General features: G+C 39.5%; 1 protein-coding gene across 1 annotated transcript in view; it reads left to right on the forward strand.

Moving 5' to 3' along the window:
* Nucleotides 1-22,762, forward strand: part of xpnpep3 (X-prolyl aminopeptidase 3, mitochondrial) — a 36,133-nt gene that overhangs the window by 6,498 nt on the left and 6,873 nt on the right. Inside the window, exons 2-8 of the mRNA XM_042087955.1 lie at nt 496-618; nt 1,971-2,378; nt 4,357-4,541; nt 15,594-15,656; nt 16,095-16,208; nt 16,560-16,645; nt 17,017-17,200. Of these exons, the coding sequence (XP_041943889.1) occupies nt 496-618; nt 1,971-2,378; nt 4,357-4,541; nt 15,594-15,656; nt 16,095-16,208; nt 16,560-16,645; nt 17,017-17,200 (1,163 nt within the window). The remainder of the gene's footprint in view (nt 1-495; nt 619-1,970; nt 2,379-4,356; nt 4,542-15,593; nt 15,657-16,094; nt 16,209-16,559; nt 16,646-17,016; nt 17,201-22,762) is intronic.

Consider the following 22,762-nt stretch of genomic DNA (forward strand, 5'->3'; position numbering starts at 1 on the left):
TTAAAAAATATATACCTTTCGGGTGCAGGTGACCCCCTCCTTCCTACCAGACGTAATATAAGTAGTAATATAAAGTAATATACCACCTCTATTTGATATGAATCACACTATTGACACGATCTTCTAATTTTTCCTCCTCAGACAAGATAACCATTAAAGGTCCACCCCATGATTCTGATGAAAAGTTATTGTTGTTTTGGATCAACAGCTAATCAAATTACACCCTCCCTCCCTGTCATGCTCCTGAAGCAACAGGCTGTTTTATTTATGGTTCGGTCTGAGACAGTTTTACTCTTCACTGTATGTTAAAACTTCACCGTTTGCACCAGGCTGCTCGCTGTTTGCACCATTTTAGTTATCTGTTAACTGGTTACCTCTACCAAAAACCAAAGTGGGCACTCCATTTGTGATGAGGCTGTGTGAGAAGTCCGTATTTGTGTTCTCTAAAACAACCCTTCTTAACACCCCTGTCTCATGTTGTTTTTTTGTGTGTAGGCTGCCTGTGGTGTCCGTGCAGAAGTGTGTCAGTGAAGACGGGAGGATGGAAGAAAAAGAGTTTTCCTCACAGATACTTGGGCCAGCCTAGTCCTTATACTCACCCCCATCTGGTCAAACATGGTAAATGGGATGGCTGGGGAAGACTTTACATGTGAAACACCAGCATCATACTCTGACATGTTGCATTTTTTCCCCATCTTGCTTGTTATTACCACCTTGTCTTGAATTCTTGTTAGAATGTGAGTCTGGTATCTCAGCATTTTGACTTGATTATGGGGCATGTTTCAACCGATACAGTGAAAAAATGCCTCTGCGCGCAATTGAATAGGGGTATCCAATCAGAGCAATGAAATATGTGAACCCTTTAGGGAGAACAGCAAAAAAAATCCTTCTCGACAAAACACTGTTTTCTGTTTGTCTTTTATAGTTGTTGCGCTGTCATATCTTGTGTTACTCCAGACCCAATTTCCCAAATTTTAATTTGCCAAAGTATTCTAGTCCGACACGTCTCTCAGCACACACACTTGGTTACTCGATCAGAGGGTTTGACACAACTCTCTATGTTCTCTGAATCTACAGAATTTGTTTTTTTTTTTATTTCATGGATATTGATTTCTCTGGAGTTTGGTTATGAAAATCTTGATAAAGTCATGGAATCTTATAATTCCCCTTTTTAGACCTGGCCAAGACATGAATTCAGAAAATGATTTGAAACTTTGGGAAAAATCATGACATTTGATAGTCCTTATATGTACTGTAGGTCTAACGATGGTGCTGATCTATTATTTTTACAGATAGGCTAATGATTAATTGTAAAAAAAAAAGACTCCCTGATAGTTTCCTTTTGAGCTAGGCTTACTAGTTGAAAAGAAATGAAGATGTTGTTGCTTTAATTGTTGCTTTAATTTTCTTATAGTGAATTTAGCAACTGTCTATACTGTCTGTCAGTTGCTTTGGATTGAGGTATCTATTTAATGAATACCGTAAATAGCAGAAGTGAATTTTCTTTCTTCCCTTGACCCTGAGCCAGTGCTAACACCTGCATGCATATGTACGGTCAATGTGCACATGTGTGGACCAAAAAATGTTGATGCTGTGAGGACGGTCCATGCAGACCTTCCTGGACACTAATATTACAATCTTTACCATAGCTGTGTCACTGGAGATACATATGTCCTGCTTTACAGAGGTGCTAAAGTAAAGGCATTAATAGGCTGCCAGGGTGATGTAATGATCTAATATCGCTGTCTCCAAAGCTTTGCAGTCAATCCAGTTAAATAGAAATTAAATGCTATTGCAGAAAAAGCTTGCTCTTATTTGATTGTATTTCTCTAACCTAAAGTAGTTTGACGGTTACTGTAGAGGACTTGACCATTATCATGGTTCATCATGTATGACAACTCATCCTTACATTTATGTTGTGCCTCTTGCTTGTTTAAATGCACTTCCATGTTTGGGTCTGTTCTCCTCAGGTGAGGTGACCCCTGGTCTGACCCAGACGGAATACGAGATCCGTCGCCAGCGGCTAGCTTTGCTTGTGGAGGCTCAGTTGGACAGGTTGGGAGGCAGCTCTCCGCGCACCTCAAACGTGGTGATCGTCCTCTCCCACCCCACCCGCTACATGACCAACGACATCCCCTACCCCTTCCACCAGAACCAGGACTTCCTCTACCTCACGGGCATCTTGGAACCCGACAGCGCGCTGGTGTTGCATGGCACTGGGCGGCCGGACAACGCCATCCTGTTTGTGCCCCGCCGAGATCCCGCCCGCGAGCTGTGGGACGGCCCGCGTTCTGGGAAGGACGGAGCGGCAGCACTGACTGGGGTGGAGAGGGTGCACAGCACAGAGGAGCTGAGCCTCGTGCTCAGGACCCTTAAAGGTGAAGTACCGACAATTAACATTTGTTACTCTCCACGCCAAAATCAGTCAGAAGTGTGTTATATGGGGATATAGAATGTGTTTGATGAAATGGTTTGATTGTACATTTTGGGATAATTTCACAATATAATGTCTACACTTTCATATTGTGAATGAATGTTGCAGAAATTCATACCTTGGACCTTTTAGTGTCATGCCAGCCATCACTTTTGTAGTTGTTTAACACTGTTAATACTGTAGGTTTATGGATGTCATTCTTGGGCTTTTACACAGGAAAAAGCTGTCTAATGGTTCATTGTAGTGTACCTTACAAATGCAAATGCACAGAATTTCGAGGGCTATTGGGATTGTGTAGAGCTAAACTGGCTACTTTGCCAATGTAGTTACCAGAAGGATGATGGGTCACAAATCAAATGCAAACAGCAGAGAGCCAGAAACTGTATTTGGGAATCTAGCAATGAAATGGGCGAACCCAATTTATTGTTTGTGTTCAATACATTTAGCATCTAGAACCTAGCATCACTTTGCTTGCCAACTTTCCAGCTTTTGAGGCCAGATGTTATTTTCAGCACATTGTCATAAGGGTAGAGGGTAAAAGACAAAACCTCTCCACCACTTTACAAAACACAAATCACCTCTATAGTCTCCAGATTTGTAGTAAGTTCTAGCTCTGACAGACCTTCTTATATCTAACTGTGAAGGTAGCCCAGTTGTACCAGCAGGTGGAGCTGATTGAAATAAAGTATTTCTCTACTCTCAGTAGGGTCTCTTCCAAAGAGATTGAATTTGAATTGTGGCAGAAATTTTTAATAGAAAAGAGCACACTCTTTCATGCCTTTTGACAGCAGGCAAAAGCAAATCCATTGCCAAAAATGACAATAAATAGTTCATTCATGTAATATGACATGTGAGGCTGGCATCACCAGAAAGAGATGAAGGTGCCTTGGTTGACTCAACGCCACTTCCACAGGCTCCTTAACCCTTTGAGGAGTGAGTTTTTTTCCCATTACATAATTATTCCAGGCAGATATAGACAATATACATGGACAACTATTTCATCCCCTTAGAATTATAAGGCTCTATCTGGCATTTTTGTCAAAATTCAGTTATTAACATTCTTATTCTCTGACACCTTAAGGCCCCTATTGTGCACCTGGCGCTAGGTGGTGCAAAGCGCAACGCAAAGCTTATTCTTATCTTATGAAGTGTTGATTTTAACGCCATGCGCTCCTCTTCTATTAAACCGTGCGCCCAGGGGTGTGGTAATTGGCGACATAAGGTGTGGTGTGGCGCATTATCCAAAAATTGCTATCTTACACCCTCTAAAAATCATTACGCCACTGACCAAGAAAAAACTGGTCTATAACTAAAGGCACATATGAAGCACAACTGAAGATGCACTGTCATGAGATGTAAGCAGCAACTCCTCTGCAGGATAAATGTCCTTAGGATTTCTATTCAGTAATTCGAACATTATTGGGGTAAGTGTTGCTTTTTTCAGGCTATGTTTTCGATAGTAACCCCTTAGTGAAAGTAATTAACTGTGTAGAACTGCTTTGTCGTTGACTATGAGACCAAGATGAAGTTGAAATGCCTATGAGTTCAAATAAAAGGTGAGTGCAGATGCATGTAGGCTATACTCTTCTAGTCACAAACAGGTTTTTGTAAAGCACAGTTTAGTGGAAGCAGATTCCTTCAAATGCGGCTGACTAAAATACTGAACGCCCAAAACACACCCATGACAGATTAAGAAACATAAGAACAACCTTTTTGCGACAACCACCCGACGTTTGACCACATAATCGCTCCATTAAATTAGTGAATGTGGACTGGCCACAGCTTTAATGTCAATAAACTTTATACCCAAAAAAAGAAAACACAGTTTCACTCATTTGTAATGGTTAATAAAAAATGTGAGTACATATGCTTGAAAAAATATGCATCCATAGTTGACCTTACTACATGCTCTCCTGTACCAGGTGCCACGGTGTGGTACGACAGCACCCAGCCCTGCCACCCGCGGCTACACCAGTCCCACGTGCGGCCCCTGCTGGAGGGCGGGGCGGCGGTGCACCCCCTCAGGGCCCTCACGCACTCCCTCCGAGCGGTCAAGAGCCCCGCCGAGGTGGCTCTGATGAAGCAGGCCGGCCACATCGCTGCTCAGGTATGCAGCACCACAGAGTATGTGATGAGAAAGGACAGCTCTTGTGGATAGATTGGGGGGGGGGGGGGGGGTTATTAGATATATGTGCCATAGCCTCTATTGACATCCCAGTGTCCTCTGTTTTTTTTTCTTTGGTTTACAATTAGTTGGATAGTTACTACTAATAAAGTAACTACAACTTAATTTCCAGAAAAGGTGGGATTGTGAATGAAATGCAAATAAAATGGTAAATAATGTTTGTTTTATACAAACTAATTTCCCCTTACTTTTAACTTTGACTATTTTATGGATTTTAGAACGCTGATGATCATCAACTTGCAGTGGATGAGTATTTTGAGGTCCAATGAGTCAATTTCAAAAAGTTAAAAAACATCATCTTTGTCTGTATAGGCCAAACAGGAAAAGAGGCTGTTATCAGTATCAGGTTGAAACACCAGTGTGTCAAAGCACAGGGCTGTGTCAGAGCCTGTGGCATCCAATATATGACATCTTCAAGAGTACCACTGATGCAGAAAGACATGAAAAGATTTTGGGGCTACATAAACTGCTGTCCAGATATTATCTTTTCCAAGGGCACTTCTGTGTTATATAAGGAGATAGATATACTTTATTAATCCCGAGGGAAATTTAGGCAACACCAGTAGGACAACACCAAACCAAATTCTGTCTGGATTTCTAGTGCATAGCAGCATGTACAAAAAGTGCAGATATTAAACTAGCCTGCCTACAGTCATAAACTGTCACCAGCATTTTACATGTTGTCTTTTAAAATGGCATTGTACTACAGTAGGCCTAAGGATCATATCCTCTTCAGTCCTGAAAATTGACTTTTTTCCAACAGCACGTTTTGTGATGAAACATGTTCATTCATGGCCATTAATGAGCAAAAGACAATAATGTTCTGTATACACAAGATTGTCAAGAATTTGAAAAGAATTTGGCGTCTTAGAGTCAGAACATTGATCAACAAAAAACAAATGTCCAGCATCCACTTAAAAAAAATCAAGCAGGCTTGGACTTGGTGATATCTTAATTATGTGTGTATTGTGATGATCATATGCTGATTTTAGTTTGAAGTATATGTTTTGGGGCTTTTGCCTTTATGTCAATAGGACAGAGGAAGCGAGTTGGAGAGAGAGATGGGGTGAGATCAGGAAATAACCGCAGGTCGGAATCAAACCTGGGTCTCCATGGGCACCGAGACCCAAATGTGGTACGGTGCTGACTCCTCCGCCACAGCTCCCCTCATTATGACCGTCGCTAGTGTAGAGGTCATATAGGTTTAGTCATAGTTTTTTTTTTCTTCAGTAATTTTGTGTCAACGATTCCCAGGACACTGAAAGACCGTGCTGCACGAAACTTGGTGGGCCCCCACCCCCCCCGGACTGGACCCCCCGAAAGGAGGTTAGGGCGGACACAGTATTCTGTGAATATCTCGAGAACTTTAGGGCCTAGGAGGACCACATTTTTTTGTACGCTGGGCTCAAGGGGCCATCTCAACCCATCCCATAACCATTCACATAGTTAAAATTGAAAAAGCAAAACTAAGGCTATGCAATTGCAGGTATCTTTGGATGATGTGTTCAGAACTGCATGAAATTTGACCTGTAGGATCACTATGACACCCTCTGAATGCATACAGAGTTTTGTGGAATTCCATTCATAGAGGGCCATACAATAAATTAATTTATGTGTACATTTAGTGACTGTACACACACACACACTCACAAGCGAACACACACACACCATTACCTACCCCCCCACACACACACATACACACACACAGATAAGCACACATATATACAGAAGCAAACATACATGTGCTTGGGTGTGTGGGTGGGTGTGTGTGGGTTCGCTTGTGAGTATGTGTGTGGGGGTAATGGTGTGTGCGTGTGCCTGCTTGCCTGCATATCTGTGTGTTTGTGTGTGTGTGTGTGCGCGCGAGTGTGTGTGTGTGTGTGTGTGTGTGTGTGTGTGTGTGTGTGTGTGTGTGCATGTGTGTGTGTGTGTTTATGTGTGTGTGCGTGCATGCGTACGTAAATCCACGAAACTTGGCATGCATTTAGAGCAGTGTTTTTCAACCTTTTTTGTGCCACGGCAGACTTTTGACACTTAAAATGTCCCACGGCACACTAACATCCTGTGTGAAGAAAAAATAAACATACCATAGCCTAAGATTTCAAATAATACACAGATATGGCCTTATTATGGCTTCTATGCAAGACCTGCTCAATAAAACAAGCGCCCTCTGTTTCATTTGTAGGTGACTATATCTAATTTAATTGTTGTTATGAACTGGATATGTGATGATTCTGTGAATACTGGATATGGGGCCCCCATTGTACAATGCCTGCATACCACAAATAGTGCAATCATACAATCAATGGGAGCATGTGGTTATAAATTCTTTGATGCAACAGTTGCTTTTCTGGACCAGTGAGTGACATTTGGGTAATTTTCTGCGGCACACCTGATGATCTCTCACGGCACACTAGTGTCCCCCGGCACAGTGGTTTAAAAAACACTGATTTAGAGGGTGTCATAATGATCCTACACTTCATTTTGTGCAGTTTTGAACCCTACAGCCAAAGATACCTGCGATTACAATGCCTCGTTTTTGAGGATATGGGATGTGTGGACATGGCCCCTGGAGACCAACATGCAACAATAATTTGGTCATCCTAGGCCCTATGGTTCTCGAGATATTCACAGAAAACTGTGTCCGGCCATCTACAGGCCGATTGGTGTACAGTCACTAAATGTACACATATATTAATTTGTTGTATGGCCCCCAATGAATGGAATTCCACATAATGATCCTACTCTTCAAATTTCGTGCAGTTTTGAACATGTCAGTCAAAGATACCTGCGATTACAACGCCTCGTTTTTGCTTTTTCATCATTAACTAGGTGGCGCTATACCTCAAATGAGTGGATATGGGATGGGGTGACATGGCCCCTTAAGACCAACGTATGAAAAAAAGTTGGTCATCCTAGGCCCTACGGTTCTCGAGATATTCACAGAAAACTGTGTCTGGCCTACCCTACTTTCGGGGGTGGGCGACGGTGCGGTGGGGGGCCGACGGATCAAAACAAAAAACAAAGGTTCCGTGTCATCCTTGTGGGGCTACATGCCCACTAAGTTTCGTACAGCCCGGTCTTTCAGTGTCCTGGGAATCGCTGACAGAAATTCACTGAAGAAAAAACATCCGGAAGAATAAAAACTCTGTCTAAACCTATAATAATGTATTTAGACCTGTCTTTGCACATTTACACATTCCAACTGCATTTTTTTTATTTGCAGGTATTGCTACTAACGTTTACCATAGCCATTTTCGATTTCAAAACTGACGTCATTCTATCTTGTTACTGTTTGGCCTGCCACTTAAGGGAAATGCTATGACAGTAGCCATACTAGTATCTCAATTCATTCAAAATGAACAGATATTAGTTTGTCCTACTTGAATACTTTTACTGTCTTTGATGAATATTGGTCTTGTTTAACATTAGTGTAGCTTGGTATGACTGACCATGACATCCTGTTAAACTGCTTGGAGGACAAAGTAGGCCTGCAGTTTCCAGTTTAAGATCATTCACCTCCTGAAAGAGAGAACGTTCCCAGACAAATTAGTTAGCTGCTCTTCATCCTCTGTTTCCATCAAATGTGGCATCCACCAAGACCTCTTTTATTCTTACTACACGTGCTACCACTTGATTCTATCCTCAAGATTTAACAGTCAGTATCACTGCTATGCAGACGACACACAGACAACGTTGTATTTAACAGTTATATCTGATGGCACTACCACATAAAGAACCTGTTTAACTGCTTAGACAACATAAAATCTATCAAAATTCAACAATAGGAAAACTGAAGTGATAATATTTGCCTCTCCTTGCTTTGTTACTAGTTTAAGAAATATACTCATTCCCCTGTCAAATCTGCACAGTGTGGTCAGTGTTGTTGTTCAGTTGGACAGTGCTCTAAATTATAACAAATAACTCAGCATTGTGATGAAAGTTTTTATCAACTTAAAATCATTGCCAAATTTAAGATGTTTTTGTCTTATAATGATCTGGAAACATGTTTTTTATTTTACCTCTCGACTGGACTGTTGTATCTTGTATCTTGAATACAGGTTTGACTCTGTCCAACATTGCCAGACAACAAATGGTTCAAAATGCAGCAGCCAGACTTTTAAAGAGAGCTCATCAGTCCTGTTCTGGTTCAGTTGCATTAGCTACCCGTAAAACATAAAATTGATTTGAACAACGGATTAGCTCCATCCTTTCCTTAACGGATTAGCTCCATCTTGCATTAAAGATACAAATACGAATATGAATACTTTATTATCCACAGATGTGAAAATTTTCCTTTGGTTTCACCAAGAAGGGAGACAAGGGAGACAGGACATTAAAAAAACAGTACATAGCCAAGACGGCAAGACAGAATATACAGACAATACATTTAATAGAAAATGACATGACAAAGGTTGCATCTACAAGAAGCCAAATTAATAAATAAATAGAATTTATTTATTATTATTTTATTTATAGCCTACTAAAAATGCTTGCTGTGCATAGAACCTGCAATCCGAAAGTCTGTCTGGCCCTACATTCAATTCTTATGTACGGTTTCTAGTGTTATTTAGCACCTTCACAACATTAGGGACGAAGGATTTCTTAAAGATGTTTCTATTTGCTGTTGGTACTCTAAAACGCCTCCCTGAGGGTAGGAGTTCATATTTGCTGTGTAATGGATGGGAGGGGTAACTAATAATTTGCTCAGCTTTGTCTGTAATGCGTTCCTCATAAATACTGCTTAAGTGCCTTTGTGGCTTCCCTATCATTTTTGAGGGAATGCTCACTATTCTCTGCAGTTAAAAATAGGACACTTTCCACTAAGCTTTTATATACAGTTTCCAGGATGTTTTGGTTCACTCCAAAGTTGTTGAGCTTTCGTAGCAGGTAAAGCCGTTGAGAACACCTCTTAAAGACGAAGTCAGTGTTTTCCTTTAAAAGTAAGTTTTAGTAGATAGGCAAGGAGGACTTGCACTCTGAGAAACAAATAATCACAGCACTTTTGCACTTTCTTGCACTTTTTGCACACTGTGTTGCCTCAAAAAACTTTTGAAAAAAATATGTAAAAAACTAAATACAGTTGTTTAAAAAACAACCTTTTGGGATTATTTGTTTCTCAGAGTGCAAGTCCTCCTTGCCTATCTACTAAGACTTTTTGACCACTGCACCAGAGAACTTTTCTTAAGAGGACTTAAAAACAAGGCGCAGCTCTACTTCATGTTTTTTGACTTAAAAGTAAGTTTGCCATCAATATATGTACCAAGGTATTTAAAATCATTAGGATAGAAAAACCGAACTCTCAAATATATTCTCTTTACTTATTTATTAATGCCATGTCCACAGACGCGTTTCAGCCTAAGCCCGAAACGCGTCTGTGGACATGGCGATAGATAGATAGATAGATAGATAGATAGATAGATAGATAGATAGATAGATAGATAGATAGATAGATAGATAGATAGATAGATAGATAGATAGATAGATACTTTTTTGATCCCCAGGGGAAATTCAAGGTCTCAGTAGCATACAGACATCACACACACATTCACTAACAGCAGAAAAAAGTAATTAAAAGTATATAATATAAAAAACACAACTAAGCAATAAGGACGGTAGAAGATAAAGAATATACTAAAATACAAATTATACTAAAAAACACTTAATCTAAATCAATTCTAAAAACAGTATCCACATAGTGGGTGATTAATCAATCAAGAGGCGCTTGCAATGACTGAGGCAGGGACTGAGCCTGTGATTCTCTGTGCATAGTAAGGTAAGGTAAGGTGCTCTGTGTGAGTGTCATGGTGATGGTGCAAATGAGTAAGTCCAACAGTGCAACAGTGCAAGAATAAAGTCTATATATATCTATATATATACCGTATTTTCCGGACTATAAGTCAAACTTTTTTTCATAGTTTGGCTGGTCCTGCGACTTCAGGTGCGAATTATATATGAAAAAATATATAATTGAACATGTTTTTAAATGTTAATTCATATTAACTGACATGAACCCTACATGAAAAATAACTATCTAGCTGCAAGAGAGCGCTCTCAAATGCACAAGTTCTGTGCACTTTCAGTCAGAGATTAGGTAGCCCTATGCCTGAAGCACACATGCATACCTAAAGCCTCAAATTATGGCCGGGATTCTATTTATAGCTGGGCCTCAGATTCGGACAAATAAAGGCCAGTAATAATTTTGTTTCAATTTAACTCATAAAAGAGCTCTTCTTAATATTTTCTTTTGTTGGTTGGTTTAATATTGTTGCCAATGAAAAGTCATTGTCTTACACCACGAGTCTCCAACACGTTGCTCTCAAGCTACCAGTTGCATGCCGCCCCCTTCTGAGCTTGTCAGAGGCTGAATCAGTAACCTACATTTAAACCCAATTGTTGCTGCAGAATAAAAGAAATAACAAAATTTAGGCTATCTAGACCTCTTTGGCTATACGGAATAAGGTTTCCATTTCAGCACAACACATGAATAAATGAAAGCGGATGCCTTATCTTGCAATAAGAGGATGGAAATCCCGACACCCTTTCATGAACCATCAAATACCCCACAGATTTCAGTGGTCATCAGTCCCGATATTTAGCAATATCAAACAGTAGCCTACAAGCCATGCCCCAAATAAAGGTGCTGTGCTTTGCGCAGCCTAAATAAAAGACCCATAATTTGAGGATTTACGATAGTCTGTCTCCTAAACATTCCTCACCCGTTATCTAGACATGCATGAAAATATTTGAAAACAAAACTCACTGCCATGTAGGCTAATATTTGATCACTGTTTTGCTACTAATTATCTTTCACATAATGAATATGCACACTAGAAAGTGAAAGTAGGCCTACTATGCGCTCCGTGTCTGTATCTGTCTGTTCACGTCTGCAATCGATTATAATAATAACGTTCCTCAAATGGAGAACACATCCATGCTCTCTCACGTTATAGGCTGTCATGCTTCTGTGTTCGCAAAATTCCTGACGGTTCCTGATCGCTAAACGTTTGTTTTCCTTTCCTGTCGATCGCGGTTGATGTAGAAGCACCTATAGGCTATAATTTGACTTCAGCGGTGATGAGAGAGGGAGAGAGAGAGGCACCCGCAAAGTGGTCCTGCGCGCACGTGTGTGTGCCAGGGGTTTCCAATTGAAGTCAGAGTTGGTCCGTCCAGTCAATAGTCCCGTATTCAGACCATTCTATGATTAGATTAATGTTATCAGACAGTGCTGTAACATGTGTGGGAATTTCTCTCATTATGATGGAGTTGTGGGACTTTTATTACTATGCTCAATACTTAAGAACTTATGCGCAAAAACCATAATCCCGCGCTGAAATTTAAGCCCTGGTTTTATAAATGCGCATATTTTTTTCTCTCGCTAGAGGTGGCCAGCCGAGTATTTCTTCTGCTGCCAGCTTGTGCCAATATATCGTCCAAAATGCTTGCTTGCATTGCATTCTCCACATTTTTAGCTACATTTTCATGTACCACATCAGCATTTTTTGTTCAGTGAATCTTTTGTAAATTGCTTTACAATTAGTGCGGACACTTGTCAGCAACCTTCGGCTTGCATCTTGCCGCTATTCACTCCTTCGTCTACATTAACATTCTCAATTTTTGGCCTCTATGTGTCCAGTTACATCTGTCTGTTCTTGGTCTTGGATTTTGTGAAATAGATTTCTAAATATCACCTGCTTGCTGCAGCTTTGGTCTGCACGTCCTATTAAAACCGGTCTGTGCACTTCGTTTTAAAACGGCATCTTTTTCTCTCTCGTGGGCATTTAATCTGCTGCCGGTTTCTCACTCCACATCGCCTAAAATGCTTGATTGCATTGCATTCTCCAAATTTGTATGTATATACTATATTAGCATTGTCTATATTAGCATTTTTGTTCAGTGAATCTTTTGTAAATTGCTTTACAATTACCTTCAGGATAGGTCTATGCATGCCTGGCTTGCTTCAGTCACGTCCTTTTAAAACCATCTTTTTCTCTCTCAGGAACATTTAATCTGCTGGCAGCTTCTGACTCCACATTGCCCAAAATGCTTGATTGCATTGTATTCTCCACATTTTAGCTACATTTTGGTGTACCACATGGCATTTTCTTTTAGTGAATCTTTTGCTTTACAATTAGACCTTCCAGCCCACATTAATCTTTTTGGCCTCAATAGTCCAGTTACATATAGTCTCTGTTTTTGGTTTTGGATTTTGTGAAATACATTTCTAAATAAATGCGACTTATATATGTTTTTTTCCTGTTCATGACGCATTTTTTGACTAATGCGACTTATACTCCGGAGCGACTTATAGTCCGGAAAATACAGTAACTATATTAAGAAAAGGTATAAGTGTGGCCACAGTTCGGCTGTGGCATGGAGGGAGGGGTTATGCAAATGTGCTAATATAGCACGCAAACAGTGAGGCAGAAAGACAGTGGTAAAAAGTGGCTAGTGGACAGACAGTATCCAAACATGGAGGGGGTGAAGAGGCAGACAGACTATGCGGAGAAGTCTATCTCTACTCTTCCCTTAAGTGAAGCATTGAACAGTTCAATGGCCCTGGGGACAAATTACTTCCTCAGTCTGTCTGTTGTGCAAGGCATTGAGCGAAGTCTCCAGCTGATCAGGCTCTTCTGCTTTACAATAGTGCTGTGGAGTGGATGACACTCATTGTCCAAGATGTTGATCAGTTTGTTCAGGGTCCTTTTGTCAGATATTGAAGTGATGCACTCCAGTTCAGCTCCCACTACAGAGATAAATAATTAATAAATAAGTAAAGAGAATATACTTGAGCGTGCGGTTTTTCTAGTTGTCACTTTTTAACTCGCACCCGAAATTGTTGTGAGATTTGAAGCTGAGCGCGCCTGTTCTCACTACTATTTAAAATTAGGGCTGTCAATCGATTAAAAAATGTAGTCGAATTAATGACATACTCTGTGATTAATTAATCTAAATTAATCGCATATATAATTTTTACTGTGAAAGTATTTTAAATATTTAAATTCAAATGAATCATTGAATAATTTAGTGACATTAAAGTTCAAAAACTCTTTTATTATTATTTTCACTGTTCAAATAATGGCCATAATAATCTATGCTATGACCTAATATGCTGAGGAAATAAATTCAAAAGTGCTTCGGGAAGAAGTTTTTTTTTTTTACATACAAGGCATTTCAGGCCACAGATATAACCTAGGGGACACAATGAAAATAAATTCACTCCCCTCAATGTCAACACTATTTCTTTGCATTGATGTGCGACTTTAGAGTTGACGAACTCCGATGATATGCAAATTCCTTGCTGCAGACATTGCAGAGGATTTTAATCAACACTTTATTGTTATCAACTCCATCAGGCCGTTTTTTTAAAAGTAAATGTTCCAATCATCTAGGCAGCACATTTTCTTCTCTCCTTCATTTTACAATCTAATGGTTACTGACTAGAACGGCTCAGGGTCATACGGAATCGATTAATCTGAGCTATTTTTTTTAATCAGTTATTTTTTCTCAAATTAATTAATCGAAATTAATCAGTTATTTTGACAGCCCTATTTAAAATCATTAACCATTTCTACTATCTGTCCCTTGATCATTATTGGCTGTATCCTCTCTATCTCATTTTGAATAACAAGCTCTTTTGTCTTGGCATTTATTTCCAAGAAGCTAGTTTGACACCAATCTTGTAGGGTTAACCCATGGTTGAAATATAAATGCTCTCTCTCAGTGTCCCCTCTCTGTAATAGGTCAACCAAGGCCATATCGTCTGCGTATTTAAGTAGTCTACAATCCTCATGATGGTTCTTAAACCCACTTGTGTAAATAGAGAAAAGTAATGGTGATAAGATTGTCCCTTGTGGTGCTCCTGTGTTTAACACACTTTCATCTGACACAATATTTCCAAAAATAACTCTTTGGGGGCAGTCAGAGAAAGTGTCTTACGCAGTGAATTATACCTCCGTTAACCCCCAAGTCCACCATTCTCTGCAGCAGAATATGTATTTGCATAGTGTTAAATGCAGATGTGAAATCTATAAACAATACTCTTGACAGTGGGTAGCGACTTGCAGGTGCTTAGCTATGGCATTAAACAAGGTAACAGTTGCATTGTCTGTGCCCCTCTGGCCTTTATATGCAAATTGTAGCTGGTCTAAAGAGCTATATACAGAAGATGTTATATGTTGGCTTACAACTCTTTCCATGCATTTACATAAGATGGAAGTAAGTGCAATGGGTCTAAAATCATCTGCTATCTTCATACTCTGACCTATGTCACTTCAGTCTCCCTTACAACACATCCATAGTCCCCCAACCATGCCTCAAAACAAAAGGTGATCGGGCCATTTTGTTAGCTGCCCCCAGGCTGTCTCCCGCTACACATTTAAGTCCTGCCCCACTATTCTAGATCAAATTTCAATACCCATATTTTCTCTCTTGCTTTTAACTCAATTTGTTTTTGTCAAGTTCACTACTCTCTCAGTCTTACTACATTTTATTCTTACTTATTCTTGCTTATTTTACCTTTATTTAATTTATTTCAATTGACTTTTTTATGCTTATTTATTGATTTGCTTATTTTGTCTTTATTTCAGTTTATTTATCTATTTGTGTCATTCCTCTTGAAATCCTCTTAGCTTGCTAAATCTGTGTTCCTTCTTTTCACATAATGCTGTATTATCTACTTGTTTGTCTCATAGGTGTGCTATATAAATAAAGAGACTTGACTTATTAATGTGATTAATTTGCTAATTCTTGGTTAAATACACCATTCTAAATATGTCTAAGCAGTGAAATACCTAATTAAGTTTTTGAAAGAATTTAACCAATCAAATTTCAGGTAGAATCCTATAGAATTTTTGTCTGGATACCCCTACTTTTGCAAAAAGTAAGCAATATATTAGTACCGGTTGTCAAGAGAGACAGAGTCAAATGAACGTACTCTCTACAGATATGCTCAATGACACTGTCTTTTTACAGGCATTCAAGAAAACCATGGCTATGTCTTCAGGGGACATCGATGAAGCTTTACTGTATGCCAAGGTGAGCTCCTGTGAAATGGCCAGTGGCTTCTGTCTGCCTCTTCGCTCGGTGGCGACGGATGCTCTCTCCCCTGCTATCGCCACGAAGGGTGCGGTGTAACGTGCAAGTGGTAACCCAGAGAGATTGCAGAGTGGTTGCCTCGGCAACAACACGGAATCCGGCTCACATGTGTCCAAGCCTGGCAGATCTGGAGGGCCTGTTATTTCTCTCCGCGCTCTCTCCATTTTTCATTCCTGTGGTTAAATGTGCATCTTTGCTCCAGCGTGTGATGCCTGTTTATTACTACAATAAATAATATGAAAATGAATGTAGCACTTTTAATCCATTTCATCTCACCCACAGGAGGTGGCAGTGTGAAAAAATAGAAACTGCCATTCCTTTCACTATGTCTCTAAAAACATCCCCTCATTGTCTTTCTGTGGTCTTTTTTTCTGTCAGTTTGATTTCGAATGTCGGGCGCACGGTGCGAACTTCCTGGCGTACCCCCCAGTGGTGGCAGGTGGAAACCGAGCCAACACTCTGCACTACATTAACAACAACCAGATTGTTAAAGTGAGTTGGGTATCCAAAAGCCCCATCAGCTGGCCATCTTTGTGCTACATCAGTCCCCCTCCCTTCTCTGTTTGTCCTGATACTTGGGAGGACAGTTATTCTCCTTTTTATATTGTTGTTGGTTTCGTAGTGCCTGTCAGTTTCTAGGGAATGATGGAGTATTGCCTTTGGTATGTGCACCACAGACCTTCTAAATGTACCTTTTTTGTACCATATGCACATTATATTCCTGTTAAAATCATATGTTCCTTTCAGCATCCTAAAGACCAAGTACAGATCCAATGAAAGAAAATTATTACATTGAAGATCTACTGAATAAAATAACTTGAGTTGCTTCATCCTGCTCTTCAGGATGGGGAGATGGTGCTGCTGGATGGAGGATGTGAATATTTCGGTTACGTCAGTGACATCACACGCACGTGGCCGGTAAATGGAAGGTATTGGGACACATAGGACAGTGTATGTTGAGAGGGGGCTCCTAACCATAAGCATGAGAGGTCTGAGCATCCATATGTAGTATCTGTCCCACATCACTAATTGTATAGGTAGGATCAACTGTGGAGTCACTTGTAACAACATCTATGCAGATAATTTGCTCAACACTAATCAGTACGTTTAATGGAATCATGAGTGAAAGTTGAATTTTGATCCTGTGTTTTCAGAATGTTCACTAACTCTGATGATAGACTGATCTATCCATAGAGTAGAAAAAACTGCTAATTTCCTCTGTAGGCCTACAAACTGATTGTATTCTACTATTTGCGTTCACATGCTGATGTTGTTCCTCCTCTCTCCTCTCTCCCTTCAGGTTCAGTCCAGCCCAGGGTGAGCTCTATGAGGCGGTGCTGGAGGTCCAGATGGCTTGTCTGTCACTCTGCACCCCAGGGGTCAGCCTGGACCACATCTACAGCTCCATGCTAGCACTTCTGGGACAACAGCTCAAGAGGCTGGGCATTGTCAGCAGCGGCGCCAGCGAGGCGGATATGCTCAAGGTATTTTCTGACATTCATATAGAATCGCAGTGATCTCAAACCATACCGTTATTAAGACAAGGTCCTGACAGTGCAACGGTCATGCTAACATTTTTGATACCAAGGGAACACGCACCCCATACCACACACACACACACACACCATATCCCACACCAGGCATATTGTTCACTCTGCTGTTTTTCTAACACATCTGCTAAATCGATAAATATATAAATACTGGCAGCAAGAATCTTAAAATGCCTTTGCAATAAAGGTGAAGAGTGGAGAGGAGTATGGTCTGCTAGCATTTAGGGCCCTATCGTGCACCCGGCGTAAGGTTGTGCAAAGCATGACGCAAGGCTTATTCTTATCTTACACTCAGTAAAGTGAGGAATTTTTTGCCATGTCCTCCACTATATTAAACCTTGCACCCAGGGGTGTGGCAATTAATGACATACGGTGTGTCTGGCGCATGATCCAAAAATCGCTACACCCTCTAAAAATCATTATGCCTCTGACCAAGAAAAACCTGGTCTATAGCAAAAGGTGCATATAAAGCACAGCTGAAGATGCACTGTCACAAGATGTAAGCAGCAACTCTTCTGAAGGATAAATATCCTTATTTAGTTATTCAGTCATTCGAATATTATTGGGGTAAGTGCTGCTTTTTTCAGGCTATGTTTTTGATGATAACCCTTTGTCAGTCAATAGTGAAAGTAATTAACTGTGTAGAACTGTTGTCATCAACTATGAGACCACGGTGAAGTTAGTTTCACTTTTCCTTTGAGTTCAAATAATAGGCAAGTGCAGATGCATGTATGCCTATCACTAACAGGTTTAGTAAAGCAAGGTTTAGTGGAATCCCTGTTCTATACAGTCTCGTGTCAAAGCAGATTCCATCAAATCCGCTGCTGACTATCAAAATACCGATGCGCTGTTTGAAGTTGCACTGCTTGCTGTTACATGTATGTCATTCTCATTGGTTTAAAGGATGTTACACCCAAAACACACCCATAACTGATTAAGAAACATAAGAACAACCCTTTTGTGCCCGGCGCCATCATGCCATTAATTTAGTGAATGGACTGGCCATGCCTTTAATGTCTATATACTTTGCCTCTCTGACCATCAGTTTCTGATAACCAAGATAGGGCCCATAGAGTTTAAATTCTTGCAAGTGCCCCTCATGATGTGGTGTACATGCCACCATTTGCTGCATGTCACACATGAGTCCAAATCTCCTCCTGTCCATAGACATGTCTAGCCTGGCCCCGCCCACCTAGATCTTCTTTCAGAGATCTAGTCTGGAACACCATAGTTCATAACCATTTCCCTCAGACAAGAAAAATGTCAGGCCAATCAACGATGAGAGGGGAAGATGAAACCAAAACTTATTGTGAAGCAGCAACACCTGCAAACCTCAAAAAATGTAGTTGGAAAAATGCAGAAATGCAGCAAAGGTAGACCCACATACATTGTTTCCTGACTGCTGATGCTGTTTATTGTCAGTTTGTAAAGTTTAGGCGAAGTAAGAAGTAATGTTAGGAATCTCTGATCAATGTGATTGGTAAGGCTTGGGCCAATGATTTCAAAGTTAGTGCCCGTCGTGATGCAAGTGTTGGAAACGTTTCCCAATCACCATTCACATCATGAATGAGTCTGGATTTTTCCAGGCTAAGACATGTCTACCCTGCACTAAGTTTTTTTTTATTTTTATGTATTCATTTATTTTTTATACTCTTTTTTTCAAGTGAGCCCTGGCCAAGAAAGGCAGCACCTAGGGGATAAACATACAACATAAAATACAATACAAATACACAGCACAAATAGGATGTTAATAGAGTAAGGAAAAATGGCAGTCTAAAAGCATTCACAGTGATATTTTACAGCATTTTCAATACAGAATTTAAAATCAGAGAGTGGAATGAATTTATTATGTTTTAACTGTTTTGAAATGCATTCCAGAATGCTGGAGCGTTAAACCTGAAAGCTGTTTTACCACAGTTGGTATATTGAAAAGAATGACATTATTAGACCTGAGGTTATATCTATTGTTTCTACTTTGAGAAAATCGCTAAATAGGATGCTTTATAAATGAAAATGTACCAGTGAAGCTGTCTACCTATTGACAATGGAAGCCAACCAGATAGTTTGTATAAATTGCAGTCGTGAGTAGAATACCCAGACTTAGTTAAAAAACTAAAACAGGTGCACAGTGGAAAAGTGCAGAACATTTTCTGCTTGTTTGTTTTTCAAGCTATACTGTCACTCACAAAGTTGCAACTACATACAACAGAAATATTCAGGCAGATTTGAAAATGTTCTTTATTTATTATGAATATACAAACATGTATGGCCCTCTTTCCACGCAAAGGTACAGTAGCTATGTTCATGTATTCGAAAGGTGTTCTGAAAAAAAAATGTCATTACCTTCCATTTGAATTGTGCCCCTGAAAAATCTTTGTTTGACTGTGCCATACCCCTCTACCCCAGAGAGAAGCGGGACATCCCTACTCCTTAATGTCGCAGAATGGAGGGTTAGGGCAGAGTTCAATAGAGACACAGGATTGGGCCTTATTCATTTGGTAGTTTCATTTTAGTTGATGTATAATGCATAATGCAATGCTTGGTTCCCCTTCTTTTCTTTCCCAAGCTTGACTTTTTTCCCTTTCTGCACTGACAAATTTTTTATCTGCCTACATTGGAGGGATTTTCAAATGCTGCAACACTTTGCCATAAACCCAAGTAAATGACTGCTGGCCTAATGGTGTGTCCTACCAGTTGCATTTCGGAGAGAAAACCTGTCAGGGTATTGAACAATCAACGCAACACATGTAATATGTGCTCCCTGGTTGCTGTGACAACTTGGCCCAAACTCAAAGATATTACAAATTAAGACTCTTGTCACAACATCAAATCACACACCACTAATACCTTCAATCACTTAAAAGTCAATATTTGTTTCACATGAAATGTGGTATGGCATAGTTTTAGTTTGGAAAGGGAAGAATGCTAAACTTGCTTTTCAGATAACCTTGACTAAAAGTAGTTGAGTCAAACAGTTGTAGCTAATTCAGTTTTCACATTGTGTCCTAGTTTTGGAGAAATCACCAGTATGACAACTTATCTGTGTGATAACTTACCCTCCTCCCCCCCATACCCAAAATGTACTATTCTAACCAGCATTTAGAAACCAGCTGGGTCATTCCGTGTCAAATCAGATAAGGTTGTTGCTGCACAATCTCAGATTTTGTCTATATCAAGAATGGGTTCCAAAACCAAGGCCTGTAAAAAAATCTGTTCATGTCCTCATATTATTTTCAGCCCCTGAAATTACTTCAGTTTTACAGCCTGAAAACCACATTGTCTGGTAAGCAATGTTTGAGCATTAATATAATGAAAAGTATTATTCTAAGCAGCCCAAATTTCGTAGGGTGGAAGACAAACATGTTCTCAGTATGTCTGAACCATTACAAGTTTGTAAGGCATGTTCATTGATTTTCTACATAGCCCTAGATTTGGAAGTACAAAACGTGTGACATTAAGGGTAGTATAAACTTGTTTTTGTACGCATTAGTATCAATAATTATTTTTTTCTCTACATACTATATTTCATTAATGTTGTACCAATATTTGAGCTCTCCACATATAATGGGCTTGTAGATTTTAAGTATTAAACAAGGAGAGGTTGTGTTTTTTCGGTAATTTTCAGCACTTGAAAATCTATGTGAAAATAGCTCATATGGGCATTTAGTGAACAAAGTGCCAATGTTGTACCATAGATAAATAAATTGAGTCAAAATCATTGTTTTGACCCAAGGCCAAGAATGAAAACCCATAGGTATACAATGTAACCAAGTAAGTGTATTTATGCATGAATGAAACATCATTGGCACTTGACATCATGGTACATCATTGGCACTTTATACACGAAATGACTATAAATGATTTTTGTGTTCCTACTAGCTACCCCACATAGCATTTTAATCCTATGAACATTACCAAGAAATGCAATTACACCTTGTTTTATTCTTAATATCTTCATGTGCATTTGTTGCAGAGACCTTAAATATTCACATTAATTGGCAACATTAATAAAGTATTGTACTTGCAGACAAAATAATGATTGGTGTCATGTGAATACAAAAAACTTTTAACAGTCCAATTATACAGAAACATGAGAACATGTCTGTCATCCACCCTACAACGTTTGGGCATGTTAGGAATAATACTAATACTACTGATATTAATACCCAAACATGGCCAAAATGACATCCCAAAATGATACAAAAGCAAGGGTGTAAAAATGTATGAAAACATTGGAATTTAACAAAAATATTTTACAGGTCTTAGTTTTGGGACCTAAATATTAGGTAGACAAACGTTAAGCAAAATCTGAGACGGTGCAGCAACCATTTTCCTTGATTTTGTCTGATTTGACGCGGAATGACTCCGCTGTTTGTTAACTATTTGATCTCAAATCTTGTTATTTATATGTTGGTTGGTTATGACCAATGTGACATGTAAGACATCCAGATGCATGTGATTGTGATTCACATTATGACAATAACCCTTTAATTTGACGATTTGTCCCCCTCCCAGGGGGCCAACACTATATCATGTTCACTCATTCAGTCAGAATGACATTGTAAATCTCATGCTGCCCAGCTCTTACAGGCACCTCTTGATGTGCTAAAGATATTGCATTCTATCATATTTTGCTATCTGATTGTATGTTTGATCCTTTGTGATATGATTGCAGGCTGAATTTATAGTCATTTCACATAAAAACAAATTATTCGAAATGTCAAGATGGAAGGACATAGACATGGTTGAAAACCCTCTGCACCTCAGTATTTTCCAATGTCCATGCTCTGCTTTCGGTAAAGGATGATTCGGGTAGATGTGCATTTGTATATCATTAATGCTCATTGAATGTAGTAACACTGCTCTCCTGCTTAATTTGTACATAAAAATGGTTTTAGTACTGAAAACTGATTCAGAGACCATACATATTATCAATATCAGGTGACCAGTACTGAGCAACAGTCAGTCTCGTATAGTCTAGGTGGTTATGTGTGAGGCCATAACACAATTTTGTTTGTTCATCAAGGACATGCAACCCCACAGTCTAAAAAAACGATCTTTGAGATCTAGTCCCATGTACTAACTGCAACATCAACAATATAGGTTCCATTTGATTTCATATTGTCATGAAAGTAGGCTTCAATACTACTCAGGTCTGTTGCCATACTAATATGATATTGAAAGCAAACGTTGAGATTTGAGAGAGAGATGCAGGTGAGACAGAAGATGGATGTTGAGAGTCACTATGTTTTACAGGCTAGATTAGTAGCCTGTTAGCCTGGCTAATACTGATGTGGAGAAAATGGTAGTCTAAGAATAGATTTTGTGGTGTTCTTGTCTCAAACCAGTATTGCCCTACAAAGTATCATTTTCTTTAATGTTATTAAAATACATGTATGTTACCTGCATACATTACTTTATCTGGAAGCTAATTGGCGTCATGTGATGGCAGGAAAAGCAATCCAGTGCTCCAAACATCCACACTGTGTCAGCATT

Source organism: Alosa sapidissima, chromosome 3 (genome assembly GCF_018492685.1).
Source record: "Alosa sapidissima isolate fAloSap1 chromosome 3, fAloSap1.pri, whole genome shotgun sequence".
Lineage (NCBI taxonomy): Eukaryota > Metazoa > Chordata > Actinopteri > Clupeiformes > Clupeidae > Alosa > Alosa sapidissima.